This window comes from Cebus imitator, unplaced genomic scaffold (genome assembly GCF_001604975.1).
Source record: "Cebus imitator isolate Cc_AM_T3 unplaced genomic scaffold, Cebus_imitator-1.0 Scaffold63, whole genome shotgun sequence".
In the NCBI taxonomy this organism is placed as follows: domain Eukaryota; kingdom Metazoa; phylum Chordata; class Mammalia; order Primates; family Cebidae; genus Cebus; species Cebus imitator.
Window position 1 is genome coordinate 7480942 of NW_016107378.1, and position 23275 is coordinate 7504216.

General features: G+C 42.6%; 1 protein-coding gene and 1 pseudogene across 4 annotated transcripts in view; one reads left to right on the top strand and one right to left on the bottom strand.

Moving 5' to 3' along the window:
• Positions 1–1798: 1798 nt before the first annotated feature.
• The window catches only part of LONP2 (lon peptidase 2, peroxisomal), a 111123-nt gene continuing 89646 nt past the window's right edge, over positions 1799–23275 (bottom strand). For all 4 annotated transcript variants that reach the window (XM_017530176.2, XM_017530174.2, XM_017530173.2 and 1 more), the window contains 4 exons: positions 18925–19067; positions 7061–7268; positions 6475–6665; positions 1799–2355 (listed from right to left, as the gene is read on the bottom strand). In XM_017530176.2, the coding sequence (XP_017385665.1) occupies positions 2134–2355; positions 6475–6665; positions 7061–7268; positions 18925–19067 (764 nt within the window). In that variant the 3' untranslated portion in view covers positions 1799–2133. The remainder of the gene's footprint in view (positions 2356–6474; positions 6666–7060; positions 7269–18924; positions 19068–23275) is intronic.
• Positions 18257–18898, top strand: LOC119471507 (annotated as a pseudogene).

Sequence of the window (23275 nt, forward strand, 5' to 3'; positions counted from 1 at the left end):
TCTCAGAATGTATTCAGATAAATTTTATCAGCAGGTCTGCTATTTTATCACAGTATTTTGGCTGAATCTTTTTATTTTTTTTGAGACAGGTTCTCACTCTGTCACCCTGGCTGCTGGAGTGCAGTGGCACGATCTTGGCTCACTGCAGCCCCAACTTCCCTGATCCTTCCACCTCAGCCTGAAGTAGCTGGACGAGGGTGCCACCATGCCCCTCCTGTATTTTTGTATTTATTTTTTTGTAGAAATGGGGTTTTGCCATGTTGCCTAGGCTGGTCTTGAACTCCTGAGCTCAAGTGATCCACTTGCCGTGATCTCCCAAGCGGCCAGGGTTACAGGCATCAGCCACCATGCCAGGCTTAGACCTCCTTTTTATCCAGGAAATTCCAAAATGTGTTTACATGCATATTCTTATGTTGTGTAATATAAGATTGTAAAGTTCATCACTGGCTAAAATAATAATTAGAAATTGCTTACTGTTATTTCACATTGCATTTGAACTTAATCTTCACAGTAACAATTAGTAATCCAAGCAACCCACTATTACTTGGATTTCATGGATGAGGAAAACTAAGATACAAAAAGCAGGCTTTTTTGCCAGTAGGCAGAAGAGCCTGACTTCATAGTCATACACAGTCTGGACTGAGTCCTAGTAGGAGCACATGGGCATGAAGTCTACCAGGTTTGAGAACCGGTATAGGCAAGCAAGAAATAGGAGACAGGTTCTCACTCTGTCGCCCTGGCTGCTGGAGAGCAGTGGCTCACTGCAGCCCTGACCTCCCTGATCCTCCCACCTCAGCCTCAAGTAGCTGGACTACAGGAGGGTGCCACCATGCCCAGCTAATTTTTGTATTTTTTGTAGAAATGGGGTTTTCCCATGTTTCCCAGCCTAGTCTTGAACTCCTGAGCTCAAGCGATCCACTCCCTCGATCTCCCAAAGTGACAGAATCAGGAGTCAGGATTCCAGGTTTAGGACCATCTCAGAATGGATGGCTGCCTCCCTCTGGGAGCTGCACTCTTCTGAGGTTGCAGGTAACCAGGGCCAGAGTGCCAGCACGTGCCACTCTGCTTGATACAAATTCTCGTGTTCCAAGGGCTGCCTCCCTCAGCATAAAAAGGGGCCTCTATTGGTATGTGTAGGCCTCATTGTAGGGTTCACTTGAGTATTTTTTTTTAAAGACAGAGCCAGGCTGGAGTGCAATGGCGCGATCCTGGCTCACTGCAACCTCTGCCTCCTGGGTTTAGGGGATTCTACCCAGCTTCCCTGGTAGCTGGAATTACAGGCACGTGCCACCATGCCTGGATAATTTTTAATTTTTTGTAGAGATGGAGTTTCACCAATGGCCAGGATAGTCTTGAACTCTTGGGCTCAAGTGATCCACCTGCCTCGGCCTCCCAAAGTGCTGAAATTACAGGTGTGAGCCATCACACCTGGCCCACTTGAATATATATATATATATATATCTCCAAGAATAGTTGGCTATACTTTCATCTTTGCCCAGTTCTAAGTGATAGGTTTCAGGATCCAATAAATTTTACAGGTAAATCCACTAAGTAATGGTCTATACCAGTGGTTCCTGAACTTGAGTATGCAGCAGAATCACCTGGAAGGCTTCTTATAACATGGATTTCTGTCCCCACCTCCCAGGATTTGATTCCAGCAGCCTGCTGTGGGGCCTGGGAATTACATTTCTATCAAGTTCTCAGGTACTACAGATGCTTCTGTTCTGGAGACTGCTGAGAACCACTATACTGTACCTTTCCAGGGATAGTAATAATCTCACTAAAAACAAGACAAGAATTTGATTTTTATCAGTTTACTAAATCAACAGCTTTTTTTTGAGACAGGGTTTCACCAAGTTAGTCAGGATGGTCTTGATCGCCTGACCTCGTGATCCACCTGCCTTGGCCTCCCAAAGTGCTGAGATTACAGGCGTGAGCCACCATGTCCGGCAATCAACATCTTCTATTTCTATACTAAACATTAGCCACTACTTGTGGTTCACTAGTGTTGTGATTATGTCCCTGTTACGAAACAGGGACATCTTGCCTACCCCTAATGGTGTGAATAAATCAACTGTGTCAGTACCTCTGAGCACTTCATAACTTAAAATTCTACAAAGTTGAGATATGGGCCTACAGTTTGCTATTTAAGAGACCAGGTCTGGGTTTGACAGTAAAGCCACCATCAAAAGCTGCATTAAGAACCTCATCCAGGCAGCTTGCTGTGACAAAACTTAAATCCTGTCGTACGTTGCCCGGGACTCCCTCAAGGTCTTTTTCGTTTCTCCGAGGAATAATGACTTGCTTCAGTCCTGCTCTGTGTGCGGCCAGCACTTTGTCTTTAATTCCACCCACCTGTGCGGAGAGAAAACAGTTCTCAGGGTTAATGATCACCTTCAGCTGAAAGAAACTCGGACCCACCTTTCTTTCACTGAATTTAACCACCACTATTTTAAAACGGCCAGATCATCCTCCGTTTTGTTACACTATGAGCTAGCAAAGCCAGGAAAAAGTAGTAAACTTTTGTAATGTTTCAATTGGTGTTATATTAAAGACTCTGATGGGGGGATTCTAAATGGTTGATAGGTACGACCACCTCTTCTGTCAATGAGTCTTTTTATACATGCTGTCAAAGTAGACGCTGGTATTCCATGTGGAATCACAACCGTCTTAAGGTTGGTCTGAAGCAGCAGCACATGATTCTGACCATAAGCACTGCTCCTGCAGAGCTTAGCTGTATGCTGGGGTTACTTCCGTCTCTACAGATTAAAAGCCAGAATCTCTGTGCTGGTTAATGAAGAAAACATATCCCCAAAATAGGCTCCTATGGTGGCTTTAAAACATGTCTATAATGGTCCCCCGCTTGAATGTGGGCCAGGCTTTGTGACTCGGTAAGAAACAGTGTGGTGGAAGTGATGCTGTATGATCTCCATGGCTGAGTCACACAAAATGAGAGCTGCTGTCTGGATCTCTCTTGATCACCTGCACTGGAGGTGGTGAGTCATCATGTCTGAGTCACTCAAGCAGCCTATGGGCAGGCCCATCAGGTAAGGAACTAGGGCCTCCTGCCACCAACCAGGACCAATTTGCCAGTTCCATGAGTCAACCATCATGGAAGCAGCTCCTCCAGCCTGTCAGCCTTCAGGTGACTGCAGCCTGGCTGGAACCTAGACTGTAAGCTGAGAGACTCTGCGTCAGAGGAACCCAGCTCAGCCTCTCCTGAATTCCTGGCCCAAAGGAACCTGGCGAGTATGAAGTATTCTTGCTTTGGGGTAATGTGTTGTGCAGCAATTGCTCACAAATACTGCTCTCAATCACAGCACCCAGCATCCGCAAGCTCCTTTGGGAGCCCTCTAAGCATCTGCTCCCATCAAGACTGGCTGCTCCAGGCCTTCCTGCCCCACTGGCATCTTCTTTCAAGGTTTTCTTGTTCATGCTGCTAAAGTACACCTTCAAAGTACCTTCTTTAAAAGGGTGTAAGAGGAACTGATTCCTTGCATGTTTGAAAATATTTTACTTTCACACTTGATTAATAGTAAGGCTATGTATACAAAACTAGATTTCAAATCATGTCCTCTCACAGTTTTTGTTACTTTTTTCTTTTTGAGATAATCTCGCTTTGTTGCCCAGGCTGGCACGATTTTGGCTCACGGCAACTTCCGCCTCCCAGATTCAAGTGATTATCCTGCCTCAGCATCCCGAGTAGTTGGGATTACAGGCATGTGGCACCACATCTAGCTAATTTTTTGTATTTTTACAAAATATAAACAGGGTTTCATCATGTTGGTCAGGCGGGTTTCATCATGTTGGTCAGGCTGGTCTCAAACTCCTGACCTCAAGTGATCTGCCCACCTCAGCGTCCCAAAGTGCTGGGATTACAGGCATGAGCCACTACACCCAGTCTCATTACTATTTTTAAAACAATTTTTTGTAGAGATGAAGTCTTACTGTATTTCCCAGGCTGGTCTTGAACTCCCGGACTCAAGCTATCCTCCTGTTTAGCCTTTGAAAGTTCTGAGATTACAGGTGTGAGTGACCACACCCGGCCCATTTTCCCTTACAGTTTTGAAGGTATTGCACATACACTGTCAGTGATGAGGCCGCTTTACCTTCAGTGATAAGTCAAGAAGATGAAATGTTTTTCCTGGTTAGTAACGGTCCTTTCAATCTGAAGATACCTTAACTTCTAGGAAATGTTCAATTATTTCTTGGATAATTTGTTCCATTCCATTTTCCTGTTTGTTACAACTCCATTTAGATGTTGGATTTCTAACAATTGTTGGAACAAATTGTTTTTCAGTGGAGTTTTTCCTGAGTAATTCCTTGACCACTTTTAAATCTCAAAGCTCCGTCTTGTCCTCTGTTCTCGAAGGAGCTTTTTTTCTTTTTTTACCTGTATTATGTCAAGGAATTGAAGGAGGTTTTGCCCAGCCTTGGCAGGCCTTTCTTTCAAGTGCTGCGGCCTTCTGTCCTGCCTCTTGTAATAGTCTGGAGTTGAGGCGTACTCCAGACCACTGTGGCTCTCCTCTGCTGAGGCTGCGGAAACCTTTACTTGGGCTACGATTTGCTCTGAGAGGACCAAGTAGAAAATCCATTTGTTCTATGGAGATTTTCAGTAAATTCCCAGATGTTTCCATTTCACATCCCATTCCTGCTCTCTTGGTATGCACCTTCTGGCTCTGACCCATCAGCACTTATCCCAGATTTCTTCTGCTGGGAAGACTGTCTCTACCTCCAATTCTGTTTCATCAGCCAGGACACTTTCATCTTCCCAGCAATTGTCTGAACTGTCCGCTGATGACCCCATTCCTTTTGGGGTATTAGACTTTATTCCCTTTTACTCCTTGCTTAGGCTACCATCTTGAATCAGGACACTGAAGGACAGTTTACGGTCAATAAGCACCTGCCCATTTCCGTTTAGTAGCACAGCTAGTAGACACCCCTAGGCCACCTGAAATGCAAGAGTTCCCGGGAAAGGTGAAGAAAGGAGGTCACCCATTCCCTTTGAGTATAGATCTACAAATATGTAATGAGTTCAGAATGTGACTTTCTGACTTTACGGCTGAATTACATTTTAACAGGAAACTGAGAGCATTTATAGTGATCTTAATTGACCATTCTATGATCTACTTTCACCATTATTTCATAAAATAAGGACTTTCTTGGAAAAAAGAAAAAAAAAAGACTATTTTTCAGCTGGGTGCGGTGGCTCACACCTGTAATCCCAGCACTTTGGGAGGCTGAGGCAGGCGGATCACCCGAGGTCAGGAGTTTGGGACCAGCCTGGCCAACATGGTGAAACCCCGTCTCTACTAAAAATTCAAAAAAATTATCCGGGCATGGTGGTGGGGGCATGCTTGTAATCCCAGCTACTTCAGATACTGAGGCAGGAGAATCACTTCAACTTGGGAGACAGAGGTTGCAGTGGGCTGAGATCATGCCACTGCACTCCAGCCTGGGCAACAGTGAGACTCCATCTTACAAAAAATAAAAGACTATTTCTTTTTTTGCCTAACCTTGCTATGAAACTGCCAAAATTTTGTTGTGGACTAAGATGTAGTCTAATAAGTCGGTTGTAGGCTCATACTGGCAACTAATAACTTAATCTCTCAAGTTCTGTGCATTTTAAAGCAATATTTTTATAAGCAGTTCAGAATATGTTCTGGAGCCTCAAGACCCCACATGTATAGAATCTTTTCAAAACATAGCCATTAGATACGGTTAATCTTTATTACAGTTTCCATTCTATACTACCAAAGGTTTCCGTAGGAGGACAGGAGGTCTCGAAGAAACTTCAAATTGAGCTTAAAGTTTACAGCTACTATCCTGTTTTGCGCATGTGCTGTATCTTTAGCAATTTGTCAAGTTGAACAAGGCCTCAAATCTTCATGTGAACTACTGATATTTCTGATGACCACGCTAATATTTTTTTCCCTTAGCAGTCTTCTTAGAAGGGAAAATGTGGGCTGAGTGTGGCGGTTCACGCCTGTAATCCCAGCACTTTGGGAGGTGGAGACAAGAGGACTGCATGAAGCCTAGAGTTGGAGACAAGCCTGGGCAGCACAGAGAGACCCTGTATCTACACAAAATAAAAAAACAATTAGCTGAGCATGGTGGCATGCTCCTATAGCCCCAGCTATTTGGGAGACAGATAGGAGGACCGCTTGAGCCCAGGAGTTAGAGACTATAGTGAGCTACGATCACACCACTGCACTCCAGCCTGGAAAACACAGTGAGACATATTTAAAAAAAAAAAAAAAAGAGAGAGAAAAGGGAAAATGAAAAATTGTCAGTCTGCCTTTTATTTGATCAAAATTTTAAAATATGAATTAGTTACAGGTATAAAAATTTAACATATACTTAAAACCAAGGTTTTGATAGAAGGCAAACCCCTATTTAAGTTTAAAAACAGTATTAATTTTTAAAAATTAAATAAAAATAAAACCCATATAAATTGGTTTTTTTCATACTTACTGGAAGAACAAGACCTCTCAGTGTAATTTCTCCAGTCATGGCCACATCTGAACGCACCAGCCGCCCACTAAAAAGTGAGGCGAGACAGGTTACTATGGTAACTCCAGCAGATGGTCCATCTTTTGTGACAGCTCCAGCTGGGAAGTGCAGATGGATGTCTGTGTTGTCAAGAAGATCAAAACTTCCAAAAGCTTTAAAAAGGAAAAAAGGACTTTAATGCAGAAAAACTAAACCTATTTTCTTTTTATCCTAAAAAAAAAAAAAAAAAAATCACAAAAATGCATGTTTTGGGTAAATGAATCCTTCAAAACATTAGTGGACAGTACAATTTTAGTGAGGGTCTAGAAGGAGAGTTCCATTCTACTCTAAGTCAGATTAAAACAAAATAAACCTTTTGAATTAGGTTCGAGTTCCGGCACTAGCCAAACAGTCCTGAAATGGGAACTACAATTTCCATAGGGGTTCAAAAGCAAAGGTGTGTACTTCGCTAGATGCGTAACTGACAGTCTTGAGCTCATGCCAGTCTCCGCCATGGAATGGAGCTGCCTCCTGGGTCATGCCTGCCTGGACGGGTGCAGGTCCCTACCGTTGGTCAGCTGGTACTTCTTTGCATTGCTGCGGAGCCAGCTGATAGCGAGGTGAGCAGACTCCTTCATCACGTCCCCAAGCTGGCCGGTCAGAGTTAATTGGCCCTCGCCATCCATTCGACTCGCCTCCACGAACATGATTTCTCCACCTAAGGGAGTCCAAGCCAAGCCTATCGCCACTCCTGGTTGACTCAAACGCTGAGATACCTTGAAAGAAAGAGGAAAAATGATCAGAGTCGGGCTGGCAAATGTCAAAATATTTTCAGGTGACTTCAAAAGTCTGCTTATTCCATAGAGGACTTAAGCCATTTACCTCAATGTTCTTGTTACCTAACATAATTCTGAGTCATATTCAGTACTTACTCTCAGAAGACAGACCTAAACGTCCTCTTTGACATTTATCAGAAGCAATTTTACCTTAAAATATATGTAAATAACTTTGCTTTTTATGAACCAGATCTAGTTACACATGCCCTAGTTTTCAAGGAATATACCTAATAGTTTTATCTAAATATCTTTATTAGGCTGATATATAGATATATGTATCAGAGTCTCATTCCATTGCCCAGGCTGGAGTGCAGTGACACAACTTCAGGTCACTGCAACCTCTGCCTCCAGGCTTCAAGTGATTCTCCTTCTGCCTCCCAAGTAGCTGGTACTACAGGTGCGTACAGGCCACCATGTCCAGCTAATTTTTGTATTTTTTTGTAGCGATGTGGTCTTGCCATGTTGGCCACGCTGGTCTCAAACTCCTGACCTCAAGTGATCTGCCTGCTGCAGCCTCCCAAAGTGCTGGGATTACAGGTACTAGCCACTGCACTCAGTCTACTGAGCTGCATATTTATATATACTTCAGAACCCAGCTTCTTTTTGGTAATCATGAGTTTGTTTCAAGAAGTAGAAACCCTCTTATTAGCAGACCTTTAAGAAGAGTGAGCCTGGCCAAGCACGATGGCTTATGCCTGTAATCCCAGCACTTTGGGAGGCTGAGACGGGAGGACTGCTTGAGCCCAGGAGTTCGAGACCATCCTAGGCAACATGGTAAGACCCTGTGTCTTATTTATTTATTTGAAAAGAAGAGTTATATTAGAAACTCTACATTTTACTTCTCCACAGCTTACCTTTAATTTTCTCTGTTATTGCTGCAGAGACTATACTACATAATAAACATCCTAGGTTCTTTCCCGTAGGATGAGAGTTTCACTGTACCACCTGCCATCTTAAATTGAACATGTTGTCACCTGAGATTAGTAGCATAGGTGATGGGCCATAGGCTAACACATCCAAGTTATGAAAACATATAAAAAGTAACAGTGGAAAATCAGCAATGTTAACTCTCATTGTACCGTTTGAGCTTCAAAATTTCCTATCCAACAGAAATTACTCATGTTAGAGGAACTGAACACCACAGGCCAACTAAGCACCAATCCAAACATTTTTCTACGGAGAGTTGACCTCACTAAGGAACAGCAGTCTACAGCCTGATTTTCTGGGTACAGGGCTGGGTTGCCTCTTTTTCTAAGGGTGTTGGACAGTGAAAATCCTGATTGTAAAATTTACTCCAAAATTGTGTGGCATCCATTGAAACTATTGGGTGCTTCTTTCCCTTTTTTTTTGAGTCTTGTCCTGTCGCCCAGGCTGGAGTGCAATGTCACAATCACAGCTCACTGTAACCTCCGCCTCCCAGGTTCAAGCGATTCTCCTGTCTCAGCCTCCAAGTAGCTGAGATTACAGGCATGCGGCCTCCCAAAGCGCTGGGATTACAGACGTCGGCCACTGCACCTGGCCAAGCAGTTACTTTCAGTAGTAAATATACATTTTAAAAAAGTAATCCTAATTAACTACATTTGCCAGGTTAAAGATCTGAGAGGCCAAACTCCAGCATCACTGAGCTGACAGCATGCACCTCAGGTCACACTTCTCTTGAGCTTTGCCACTTGCCCTGTTCTATACTAACTTGAGGAAAAAGATACAAAAGTTCTATATGCAAGAGATGAGTAGTACTTAAGGAAAACAGTGAAATCGTTATTTATAAAACTGTTCACAAGGTTTGTTTTTTCTAATATAAAATCAATTCTCTATACCTGAATGACACATCTAATTGGGTAGGAATTTGCCACCCAAATTAGACATCATTCAGGCTCCTTTCTAGGGCTGGATGACTGAATTATGTTTAATTTAACGCAAAATGTCATTTGGTACAATCTTGTTAGCTCTACCAAGAATAACCTCTTTCTTATAATATTTGAATCCTCAAAATTCATTTGTCAAAACAGTACCAAAAGTATCCCCGAAGAAGCAGTAGTAAGATTCTTATTGTTGATTTTTTTTTTTTTTTTTTTTTGAGACGGAGTCTTGCTCTGCGGCCCAGGCTAGAGTGCAGAGGCATGATTTCAGCTCACTGTAACCTCTGCTTCCCGATTCAAGCGATTCTCTTGCCTCAGCCTCCCAAATAGCTAGGATTACAGGCACGCACCACCATGCCCGGCTAATTTTTGTATTTGTAGTAGAGATGGGTTTCACCATGTTGGCCAGGCTGGTCTCAAATTCCTGGCCTCAAGTGATCTACCTGCCTCATCCTCCCATATTGTTGGGATTACAGGGGTGAGTGACCGCACCCAGCCAGATTGTTGTTTTGTTTGTTTTGAGACAGAGTCTCACTGGCTGGCAGAGTCTCACTCTGTCACCCAGGCTGGAGTGCAGTGGCGCAATCCTGGCTCAATGCAACTGCTTCCCTCTTACCTCAGCTCCCGAGTAGCTGGGACTACAGGCAATCAGGACCATGTCCAGCTCATTTTTAAATTTTTTGTAGAGATAGGGTTTCACAATGTTGCTCAGGCTGGTCTTGAACTCCTGGCCTCAAGCGATCTTCCCACCTTGGCCTCCCAAAGTTCTGGGATTGCAGGCATGAGTCGCCATGCCTGGCCAAGATTCTTATTGATTACCATGTTGCTCAAAGAAGCCAAGCCAGTTTCCAACATTCCCCATTTGCTGGAGAGTCTTGGTACTTTGGGTGGAAGCAACTGGTAAATTGTTAATTGGAAGGGTGGGTGGTGTAGATAACTACATATGGCCAATCCTAGAGCATCTAGGCTCACAATTACTATCCTGACTTGATAACAAATGTTCTGATATTAACATGAAAATGGGAGTAATGCCAAATCTGTGTAACTTAACATCAACATACATGGCGGGGGGAGTGGAGGGGGAACTGAAGTTACTATCAAACCTGGAATCTCTGATCAAGGCTAACAGTAGTTATCTAAGAAGCAAAGGACTTTTAATGCTTGGACTTGGAGCCATATTCTTTAAGGACGTGTTTTGAAACTAACTGATTTAACTGATTTTTAAATCAAGCATCTGGCTTCTATGTATTTCTCCTTCAGAAATGATGAAGTGCAAGTAAATAGGAATATAGGATAAGATACATGCTGCTTTTTTGCTCTTGAATGCAGACACAGTTTTCCAGCATCTTAACCCCTTTACACAAAACAGTTTGTGTTTTATAGCAAATAAGTGACTCAACATAATTTCAATATGATGTTCATCCATCAGTACTTTCCTATCAGCTTCTATTCCCATGACTGGTTTGTGGAGTCATCAGTTACATTAGCCAAGACAGGACTAGGCTTGAAGTCTAGAATGTTTTTCCCACTAGATGCCAAAGTGGAATGTGGGTATCTCAAGGTCATTTTTGTTGCTCAATTTCCCACCCGTACAACTGTTATGATTCAGTTTCCTTCTACGTCTAATGAATCTTGTTCCATGAAACGATCAATTTCTTCTAAAATAATTCTATCAATAAGGTAAATATACAGATTAAGGAATTATTTAAAATATTTAAGTAAAAATCTAATAATAGAATGTGTCTTCTAACGTATGACTGCATTCTTAATACGTCAATGCTATTAGCTTTTAAAGAGCATTTGGAGTATCTAATCGTTGCCAATTTCACACTACTCTTCCCTCTTGATTAACTAAAAATAGTGATATTTGATTGAAATCTTAAGTATGCACAACTCTTTGTGACCTTTCCAAGCCTAGACCAATGCATATAGATCCATCGGAGGGACACAGATTTTACATTCATTCAACAATCCTTTACCAAGCATCCTGATACAGACTCTGTTACAGGCCACAGGGACATATGCATGAATACTTCCCAGCACTGAGAGGCTACGTAAGGGCATCAGACACAGGAGCAATTACACTCCAGTCTGGGGAGTATCTATGAAATGCTTTCATCCACGGGAGATCTGAAGAGGCAAGGGTCCCTCCCTGTCTGAAGAGAAGGCACAGGTGTCACAGGAAAGGCTGAGTCTTAACATATGAGGAGTGTGCTGGGCAGAAAAGGGCCAGCAGATGCTGAGGAATGGAGATATGAAGAGTTTTGTAAGCATGGTGCCACAAGAGACAGAACCTAAACTATTAAATTGCTGTGGTGTGCAGGTTGCTCTGTAGTGGTGTTCTTACCATCAACTGGTTTCTTTTATAGCTCATAGAGCATTCTGAATGCTCCTGCCTTGGCTGTCACCACAGAAGCCATCTATCTGGCAGTCTCTTTAAAGTCTTGGTACTGAGATCCCAAGCCTTGAATTCATGAATATTTTTCTAGTTGTAGATTTGTTTCAGTAGCATTCAAACAAGTAAAGAGAGGATTCTACATCCCTTGGAGAGGTGCTGGGGTCCACCACTGTCATCTCCTAAGCAGCATTAAGCAGCCCCAGCCTGGCCTGACACTTGCATTGCTGAGAACCAGCTGCTCTCTGGTCCTTCTGGTAGGGCCATTTCTTGACACAACGGAGTCCTGCCAGGGCCTTGGACCAGACTGAATATGCAGCATCAGTACTGCCTTCAACAGCTGGCATGGCAGGTTTATACGGAGGGACAGAGAAGTAATTCACTACCATGATTGATTGAGGCATTCAGTTGGTGTTTATACTCTTTCTCAGTTCTAGCGACTGATTTTGTTTGCTTGAAAGGCAAGTATGATGATAGAATCTCCTGGAATTTGCCTCTGGATGCATTCTATTCAGGAGGCTTTAAAATGTTTCCATTTCTATCCCCTTCTTCCTTTTATTATTTTCTCAGGGCAATAACCTTTAGACAAGGGCTTTTCACACAGCAAGGTCAGAAGCTAACACTGAGGCTTTTATATGAGGTGGAGGACTACCTGAAAACATGAAAGAGTCAAGAGTAATCAAATGACAGAATCCTGTCCCCAACCAGGTATACTGGTCATCTGTCCCTTTGTGGGTGCCTAATGTCCATTCCTTTCCCTAAAAACAGCCTGATTTCCTGAGTGACCTACTCTTTCCATGCAGGCTCCCTGAAGCAGAACACTCAGGATTCTGTCTCCCAGTGAGAGTAAAAGGGCACAGCCAGGGACTGAGCAGGTGCTCAGGCCCACCTACTCACGTGGCCCTCCTCAGATCTGGGGCAGTTCTGAGTCTCACCGTGATAGCACAAGCAGTGTGAGCCACACCTAGGCTTCCTGGGGACACCTGCACCCATTCCTGCTCCTCCTACCTTTTTTTATTGTAGTAATCTTTATTTTATTTTTAAAACACGCACTTAATCTCGTTTCTGTAGGAAACTTTATGTGTTTTGAAACTTTGCATGTTTTGATACTCTCTATCTCTCTGATACTGTTCCTAAATTTGAAATCTAGACTAAGTTCCTGGAACCCATTTGATATGGTTTGGATCTGTGTCCTCACCAAATCTTAAGTTGAACTATAATCTCCAGCGTTGGAGGTGGGGCCTGGTGGGGGTGCTGGGTCATGGGGGCAAACTTCTCATGAATGCTTTAGCACCATCCCCTTGGTACTGTCCTTGCCATAGTGAGTTCCAGTGGGAGGCGGCTGTTGAAAAGTGTGTGGCACCTCCCCGCCCGCACTCTTGCTCCTGCTCTGGCCACGTGATATGCCTGCTCCCCCTTCACTTTCTGCCAAGACTGTAAGTTTCCTGAGGCATCCACAGAAGCTGATGCTGGAGCTATGCTTCCTGCAGAGCCTGCAGAACTGTGAGCTAATTAAACCTCTTTTCTTTATAAATTAGCCAGTCTCAGGTAGATTTTTTTTTTTTTTTTTTTTTGAGACAGAGTCTTCACTCTGTCACCCAGGCTGGAGTGCAGTGGTGTGATCATAGCTCACTGCAGCCTCAACCTTCTGGGCTCAGGTGATCCTCTCACCTCAGCCTCCCGGACGATTTTCTGTAGAGACCAGGTCTCAGTTTGCTGCCTAGGCTGGTCTTGAACTCCTGGGTTCAAGGAATCTGTCCACCTTGTCCTCTCAAAGTGCTGGGATTACAGGCGTGAGCCACTGTGCATGGTCTCAGGTATTCCTTATAGGAATGCGAGAATGAACCAATACACCATTTTTCAACCTGTTTAGAGAATTCTAAAGAGATCTTATTCATTAATAAAAGTGTGCCTTCTTGCCTTTCTTCCCAATTGCCAGTTTGCTAGGTCAGTAACATTTTTTGACATTAATAATTTTTGTAGATTTATCTTGGATGAAAGTAAAAGTAAGCGGTGGTTTAAGGTTATTAAATATGTACAAAATTTGGCTGGCTTTACCATCCTGACTCTGTCCTCACTGTCTCCAACATTCACGAAGACTCTAGACTCTGCTCTTCCTCTCTGCCCCAGCCCCTGCTACCACCCTGTGGTAGGTACCACCTTCACTCCTCAGTGAAGACATGATGCTCATGTAGAATCTGGAGCCGCCCTCTTCCAGGTACTTATCACCAACAGAAACCCCTGACCATCATTTCTTATCCTTCTACTCGCCTGTACTCAAGCCATGAACTCTAGCACGTCTCCATCATATAGCAGCTCTGCCCTAGTTTCACTCCTCTCTTATGGAGTTCACATAGCTTTGCCCCATCATTATAATATTTTCCTTACAAATAACTCAATATTCTTGTCCCTTTCTTCATAATACCCTGAAAAAAGTATCCCTTCTCTCATCACAAGGCATTTCCTCCCTCGTGCTTTGGCTGGCACCCACTCTCACTTTCCTGGAGATTTCGTTTCCATTGTACCACTGCTCTGTCCTTCAACATCGGTCCTGTTCTCTCTACTGGATTACTCTTAGCAGCAGCGACTACTTTGAAAACATTCTCCCTTTGACAGCCATATTCTCTTCTAGCTGCCTCATTTCTCTGCAATTGTTCACAAACTTGTAAAGAGCTGCCTACACACTAATTCTACTTCCTTGCCCCCCATTCTATCTTCAGCATACTCCAATATCTACCATCCACTCCAACATACTCCAATATCTACCACTCCTTCCTTGTGAAATCTGTCTTCCAAGGTCACCAACAACCTTCATGCCATCAAATCCAATACACATTATTTCTGACCTTTATCTTCTCTGATCTCTCAAATAGTACACACATTCTGATGTCCCCTCTTTCTTGAAATATTCTCCTCTGTCTCTGTGGCAGCACAGCATCCTGGTTTTCCTCTTCCCTGATGGCTTGTTCCTTCCCAGTCCCTTTCTGTTTTTCCTGACTTCTTTGTTGGCTCCTCTTCTCTTTATATGATCCCTAAATAATGTTGTTCTTCAGGGCTTGCTTCTAGACTACCTGCTCTTTATTATGTATACTTTTTTCTTAGGTGATATCAAAGCCTCAATTTTGGGGGCTCTAAATATCCTCTATTTTCTGACAACTCTATCATCTATGTTTCCAGCTTGGGTCTCTCCTTGGGCAATAGATCTGAATGTCTAAATGTCTCTACTCCTATGCATCGCAGATATTTCAAACTTTTTTCTTTTTTTGAGACAGGGTCTTGTTCTGTCTCCCAGGCTGGAGTGCAGTGGTGTGATCTTGGCTGACTGCAGGCTGGAGTACAGTGGCGTGATCTCAGTTCACTGCAACCTCCGTCTCCCAGGCTCAAGAGATCCTCCCACCTAAGTCTCCCACGTAGTTGTGATTACAGGCATGAGCCACCACGTCCAGCTAATTTTTGTATTTTTTTATAGAGAAGGGATTTTGCTGTGTCACCCAGGCTGGTCTTGAACTCCTGGACTCAAGCAGTCCACCTGCATCAGCCTCCCAAAGTGTTGGGATTACAGGCGCGAGCCACTGTGCCAAGCCTAGATATTTCAACCTTAACGTGTTCAAAAGAGCTCTCCGTTTTCTTTGCAACACTCCCTTCCCATCTCCCTCCCCAAGTCTTCCCCATCTCAGTAAACGGCACTACTACACACATACCCTGTGACTCTGGCTAGAAACCTGTAAGTCCCTTTTGATAACTGTTTCCTTCATTCCCTAAATGTTACCCATCAGCATGTCTACTTCTACCTCTAAAGCAGACCTCAGATACAGCTAGAGTAGTTACTGTCTGTCTACGTCAGTACCACCCTGTTTGTTTTCTGTACAGCATTAACTTCCATTTGTGATTATTTGTTTACTTGTCTATTTTTTCCTGCATTAAAGTAGGATCTATGAAGGCGGATGTCATACCTTGCCTGTTTACTACTATGTTGCCAGTAGCACATGTTAGGTCCTTAATAGGTATTTATTAAATACATGAAACTCTTTCTGGAAGAAGCCACAGACACTAGACTGTTACCTTAAGGGAGAATACAGACATTTAGACAAAAAAAGGTATCGGCTGGGTGTGGTGGCTCACGCCTGTAATTCCAGCACTCTGGGAGGCTGAGGCAGGTGGATGGCTTGAGCTCAGGAGTTTGAGACCAGCCTGGGGCAACATGGTGAAACCCTATCTCTACAAAAAATACAGAAAAATTAGCTAGGTATGGTAGCATATGCCTGTGGTCCCAGTTACTCAGGAGGCTGAGGTGGGAGAACAGCTTGAGCCCAGGAGGTGGAGGTTGCAGTAAGCTATGATCATGCCACTGCATTCCAACATAGGTGACAGAGTGAGACCCCATCTCAAAAAATAAAAAGTAAAAAACAAACAAACGAAAGGTATCCTATAACATTTTGGGAACATCTCGACATGTATTCCAATATTCCCAGTTTAACCTCTGTCTTCAGATTCTTTGCCTAGGAAAGCACAAAGAAGTAAAGAAGTAAGACTGGCCGCTTATGAGCTTTCTGCAAAGAACAGGGGCCCTGCTCAGGTTGCCTGTGCTGTTTTTCTACAGTAATAAACGGAGCACTAGGTTTGGAGTGGATCAAGTCTAGAACCAAATCTCATTTCTGGCATAAGTTGTGTCTTCTCTCTCAACTGTTATTGGAAAGACAACCACGAGTGAGGATTAAATGATCACTTGTGGAGGGCCTTGCACAGTACCTGATACCTAACAGATAAAAAAAATGGGAGTGGTCAGGAAATTGAGCCCAGCCTCTCCCATTCCAAAACAGAGCAGGAGAGTTGGTAAGAATATAAATGAGCATCTGATGTAGAGCAGATGCCTTTTTAAAAAACTCTAATACATCAATAACTGCCATTCTCTTTTAGCAGCCAAGGGCAGGGATTATCTTGGCCTGACAGGTTACTGTAGAAGAGTACAAAGAGTAATGGTCTTAGAATAAGCTGATCTGAGTCTGAATCCCAACTCTACCAACTGCACCTTATGTGAATTTGTACTATTGATTTAATCTCTTAAAAAATTTTCCCTGTATGTAAAATGGAAGACTCCTAACACAGTGATGGCCCTCATGGACAAGAAGGAAACGTTACATAAATCTTAATTTTATAGATGCAAAACCAGAGGTAGGCTGTGTAGTTAAGTAATTTGGGGCTGGTGGTCATCAGACCACTATAGGTAGAGACAAACTCCGGGCTTACAGGGTAAGTTCTCACTTTCAAGTATAAAAAAAAAAGAACAAAATGTTCCCAACACTCAGACACCACATCTTCCATTCAAAGATGCTATTTATAAAAGACAAAATGGCTACTGGAGTCTTTCTGCAGACTCATGTTGGTAAAAGTGTTCTTATATAAAGCTCACATGCTACAAGGAAATTAAGGCTCTCCTATACTAACAAAGAGAGCTGGTAAGCAGTGTTGACAAAATTTCTCATTTCTGTTCTCTTCGCTCTTTCTTTGCAAATGTTCCAGGAATGTCAGCGATGCTTCCAAACTTAACATCAGCAGAAATGGCTTGGAGAGAGGGGTATATACAACAAAGACATGCATTAATCTTTTGTCTTTATTTGTTGCTCTAGTTTAAATCCTCAAATAACTGTTGGAATGTACGTTTCTGGAAAGTCTAAAGAAAAAAGCCATTGGCCATGCAGGAGTCAAAACGTATTTGTGTCTTCACTCACAAAGTCACTGGATTCTCCCAGGAAAAGAAACCAGGTTTTGTTCACTTTCTCAACCAACAAAGTTCTGCTCAAGTTCTTTGAACACTTCAAAATTCAAATCCATGATATCTTAAGAATTCAAATAATCAAAACAATGCTTCTGATTCTGTTGTTCAAGTCCAGATTTACTGTCAAGAGTAAACAAGTTCTATTCTTGTAACTGAGAGCTCTGTAGAGAGGCTCATTAGCTTTAATGACCAGATTAGAGTTTAAATGGATGAACAAGATGGGCTTGGGGGCTATTTCTTGTCTCCTGGGTTGTAAGAGCTTGAGGAAAACTGTATCCGCTAGTAATGATTTCAAATGTTAGATAGGGAGATTATCTTCTGCATAATTTATCAGACTTATTTTCTGAAAATATTCTTAAACTGATAAGGAGGTGATGATAAAGCTAAATGCAGTAGTATAATACAAACATTTTTATAGTCACCAACCTATGAAAGCTCGTCTAAGTACCCTATACATTATTTCATAATGCCACCTATTTCTATCAGCTGCTTCAACTCAGTCTTGGTGCCCAGGCTTTCTGCTATGAGGTATAGTTAGGAGAGAAAGATGAAAATAGGGCTAGACCTGCATGTGGGCTTAACCCTAAAGGAACTATTAACAATGGAACAACAGGTTCCTGAAAGACGTCATCTGGTCTGCACCAGCTATCATCTCAGTCTGAAGCTGAGCTATGTTCATGTTTTTAGACCTGTATCAGGTTGATTCCCCGCCTCTTCCCTCAAGCCCTTGATAGCTCAAAGAAATCCCTCATTAAAGTCCACATAGGAATACGGAATTTTTCTAAGGAGAAGAGTCAGAGGCATTGTTCTTAAAATGGAACTGAATGGTGGAGAATAAAATGAGACTAGGGTTCTAAAAGAGGATATGGCTGGGATCTCTGGCTCCCAGCAAGTCATATTATCACATTAAGCACTAAAACGCAATACCATACAGAAAAAGAATTTCCATCTTAAGGCAAAATTCAGCCTCTGGAAACACTCAATTCTATTTCTCTGTTAAGCAACCACCTGAGTAAACCAGTGGGTACCAACAAAAAAAACAAGAATGCAGCGAAAATGGCCAAGCCACAGATGCAGAGATGTGGATCTTTGTGAAGACCCTCACAGGCAAGACCACTGCCCTTGAGGTCGAGCCCAGTGACGCCACTGAAAATGTCAAAGTCAATATCCGAGACAAGTAAGGCATTCTACCTGACCAGCAGTGTCTGATACTTGAGAGCAAACAGCTGGAGGATGGCCACACTCTCTTAGACTGCAACATTCAGAAAGAGTCCACCCTGCACCTGATGCTACGCCTGCGAGGTGGCATCATGGAGCCTTCCCTCCGCCAGATGGCCCAGATATACAACTTCGACAAGATGATCGGCTGCAAGTGCTGCGCTTGCCTGCGCCCCTGTGCTGTCAACTGCTGCAAGTACAACCACAGCAACAAACTGTACCCCAAAAAGGTCAAATAAGGCTTTTCCTTCCCCAAAGGGCAGCCTCCTGCCCAGGCCCCATGGCACTGGGGCCTCAATTAAGTGTTCCTTTCATTTACTGGAGAAAAAAAAAAAAAAAATTGATCACCTCCATTTCATACATCGGGGGTCCAAGGATGTCTTTCAGAGCATGGAAATCAATCAAAATCGGCATTTCAGGAGGTAGGGCCAATTCAGCAGTGTCACTGATAGATTCAGGTTTTTCATCTTCCAAGATGTGTTCTCTGCAAACTAAAAGAAAAAAAAATGTATTTAGAAGTTCTAAGAGATCTGGAGGTTTGAAAATTCACTAGCAGTAAATATCAAACAAAAGCCCAGTGGACCTCAAAAGTCAGTCACCTTTAATGCATTTATCAAGGCACAAACATTCACCTATGTATCTGTGGAATGTAGGTGAAAGCATTTGTCTTTCAAGAGCTCACTGAGGGTGGTATTTGCAATTGCCTTGTTCAATTACTTTTACTTGCTTATTGTACCCATTAAAGTGTAAGTCCAGAGGGGAAACAACTTTGCCTGTCCTTTTTGACCATTATATTCTTAAGTCAAGAACAATTCCCAGCACTATTTGACTTAATGGCCTATAGAGGCCAAAGACTGAAGGGTTAAATGCAGTAGGTTACTTTGCATTCTCTGATCTAACAATTCTCTGTTAGATCTGCATAACTCAGGGCTTGTGACAAACTTTTCTTTCTTTTTTTTATTTTTTAGACAAAGTCTCGCTCTGTGGCCCAGGCTGGAGTGCACTGGCCTGATCTCAGCTCACTGCAACCTCTGCCCTCTGGGTCCAAGCGATTCTTCTGCCTTAGCCTCCTGAGTAGCTGGAACTATAGGCGCTTGCCACCACGCCCGGCTAATTTTCGTATTTTTAGTACAGACGGGGTTTTTTACCATGTTTGCCAGGCTGATCTTGAACTCCAGACCTCGTGATCCGCCGCCTGGGCCTCCCAAAGTGTTGGGATTGCAGGTGTGAGCCACTGTGCCTGGCTGACAAACTTTTCAATTTCCTCTTCAGTGGAGTCTAATCAGGTATTCTGTTTTCTCTTCCTCCGTCCCTACCTCTCTCCCTCTTCCTATCTTTCCCTTTCTCTCATTTTCTTTCTTTTTCTCTGTCTCTGTCTTTCCTTCCTTTCTGTCTTTCTCTCTCCCTACCTCTCTTTTTTTTTTTTTTTTTTTTTTTTTTTAAGACAGTGTCTAACGCAGTGGTGTGAACATAGCTCACTGAAGCCTCAGCCTCCTAGGCTCGAGTGATCCTCCCCCCTGGCCTCCCAAAGTGCTGGAGTTACAGGCATGAGTTGCTGTACCCGGTCAGGTGTCCTGTTTTCTAATGGACAACGTAACCTGAACATGACAAAACCCATATAAGCAGCGCCTCTTGTAAGCATATAGCTTAACTCTAAGGTTATCATTTTCCAATAAATAAATATAACTGGCAGTGCCAGGGTAAGAGAATATAAAGCCTGGTTTGAAATCTCTGTAATAACTGACCATCTCCTTTATCTGCCTGTAAGACCTAGATGGCTGATATCTTGTCCAAATATTGACTCATTTTGGTTTGGGCCTAGACATATAAGGAGCAGGACCCAATCGACTTATCGGACAACCTTCTGTATCAGTCTTTGTAATTCCAGTTCAAGTAAAGAAAGATATTACATAATTTGTGGCTACAAACCTAAAATAGGGAGTACAAGTTTTAAAAATGCAGGAAATACGGGGCTCTATTCGGTCTCACTCCTGGCTTTTTCTTTTAATTTGCCATAATTATTCTAGCTTCTTGTCTCATAAAGTGTTTTAAAATCTTTCTTTTATTATCTTTTTAAACACACGATTTCTTCTGAAAGTGATTGCTTTATCAACACATGCATATAATAATTACGCAGTTATCTAACAATTTCTGTCTATCTATCTATATTTTACGAGACAGAGTCTTCCTCTGTTGTCCAGGCTGCAGTGCAGTGGTGCAGTCTCTGCTCACTGCAACCTCTGCCTCCTGGGTTTGAGTGATTCTCCTGCCTCAGCCTCCCGAGTAGCTGGGACTACAGGCACACGACACCACGCCTAGCTAATGTTTGTATTTTTTTTTTTTTAAGCTGGGACTACAGGCATGTGCCACTGTGCCAGGCTAATTTTTGCATTTTTAGTGGAGATGGGATTTCACCATGTTGGTCAGGCTGGTCTCGAACTCCTGACCTCAGGTGATCTGCCCACCTCAGTCTTCCAAAGTATGGGGATTACAGGCTTGAACCACCGCGCCTGGCCTAATGTTTGTATTTTTAGTAAAGAAGGGGTTTCACCATGTTGGCCAGGCTGGTCTTGAACTCCTGACCTCAAGTGGTCCGGCTGCCTCAGCCTCCCAAAGTGCTGGGATTACAGGCATAAGCCACTGCACCTGGCAATATATCTATATATATTTATTTTAGTTTTGCTATGGTTCTTCCACTTTTTCCACTAACTCTTTTCCTTTCAAAAGTGATTACTGAATATGTTTAATACTAGTAGACCCTTATTTTATTTTTGTATTTTCTCAGACCTCATAGAGATGAACCTAACTTTAAATGCTAACAATAACTGGAGACATCCTGAGTGTCACTCAGTGATACTTCTGTGAACTTTTGGGTAAGGGAATCTCCCACTCTACTCTCCTGCTGGGTTCCAGTGGGCTCCACTTCAGGACTGAAATCATGAATGACACAGGAGAGAAAACACAACAGTTCAGATTTTCTGCCAGTGGATGGCTATGTAACAGCAAATTATGTTGAGCAAAGCGTTAAACCTCTCACTACCTCTCTCTGCAGAATAGTTGTGAGAATTAAAAAGAAAATCCTTTGTAGACTGCAAAAAACAATGCGGTATTGTATCATATATGTAAGTCTTGAGTTATATATATTCTCATAATTGTACCTCTGTAACATCACTTGGTCTTAAAAAGGTTCAGCCTGACCATGTCTTAGGATGTCTTCCCTGAGCTTTCTTTTTATTTTTTTTGTACTCAGAAAATGATTTGGTTCCAATGCACTTTCTGACTTCTTTCACAGCATTCATTTGCTTCACAAAATGTAGCAATGCCGGGTTAGTCAGCAGCTTGTGGAAATGGACGATTTTCTGCTTGCTGCTCTTTTTCTAGTGTATTCTAAGTAGTATCAATGATCAAAGGTGGGAAAGCACTCAGCCTATCAGTTTAGCTACATGCAGATCTCAGAGTGGAAAAGAAGGCAGGTGTCATTGCTTAATTAAAATTAATGCACAGAAGAAAAGCACTGCCTGTCTCAGGTTACTATACAGGTGCCAGGCAGTGGTACTCGAAAACTTCAGCCAATGCAAAAGGAGCTTACAAGTTTCTCCAGTCTGTGGTGCTTTGTGACAAGCTATTCGGAGATCTAATTACTGTCGCCGGCCTGTATTTCACGATCACAGGAGGAAGTAAAGCTCAGGGGGTGAAAGTCAATCCACAATTAGGTAACCAATGCTTTAGGACATCCAATCCTTTTCCAAGTGTAGTACTGGGTTCAGTGTTTTGAGCACTGGTGGAGTGGGGCTGGGAGAGCTATTTCTAATGCAACTAGACCTTATAATATAAAAGATGGCAATTTAGGTACAGCAGTTGTGTTATTAAAAAAATCAATAAACTGAAAAATAATCTGCACTTCAAAATGTTCCATCATTAGAATATATGCCAGAAAACTAAGGCTCCAGTCAAAAAAATGGTGCCGGCCAAATGGGAGAGTCAAGATAGCACTGGATTCTGACTCATCCCCTGGATTGCATGTAATGCAAAGTGAGAGTAGGGAAACACTCGGTCTTCCTAGAATACTCACTTTGATTCCTCATTAAAACAAACAAACAAGAAGCAAAATATCATCTCACAAAGACATCACTCAAGGAACAAACCCCCCGTTATATCTGCACCTTCTGGGTCCTATGTGCAAGCATTCAAGCACTCAGCCCTTGTACCATGTTCTCTCCCAGCACCAGGAAGACAGCAGAGTCCCTAGGATTAATTGCTAACCTTGCCCAAGATTGCAACATTCAAGCAATATGGACTTTTTAAGGCCAGGGGAAAAAAACAACAACAAAAAGTTCAACCTTCCAATGTATCAGTTCTCCAATGTATCCCTGACCCCAAGTTCTTCCTACTGGAATTGTGCAGTTTTCTTCTTATATACCTTTCTTTTGGACTAAAACAGTGGTTCTTAACAAATGGTTAATACTCATACAAAAGAAACTATTACTTCACTGAGAAGCAAAGAAATTCAAATTATAAAAACAAGCTGGTTACCAAAATAACTAGTAAAGTTTAAGAAATGACAAAGGTCAGTGTTAAAGAAAGAAAAGATATCTTCTCAAACACTGTTGCTTACAGAAGTATAAACTCGTTCAATCTTTCAGGAAAGCAACATGGAAACAGACTGAAAGGTTTCCAAATATTTACAGTCTCAGACTCA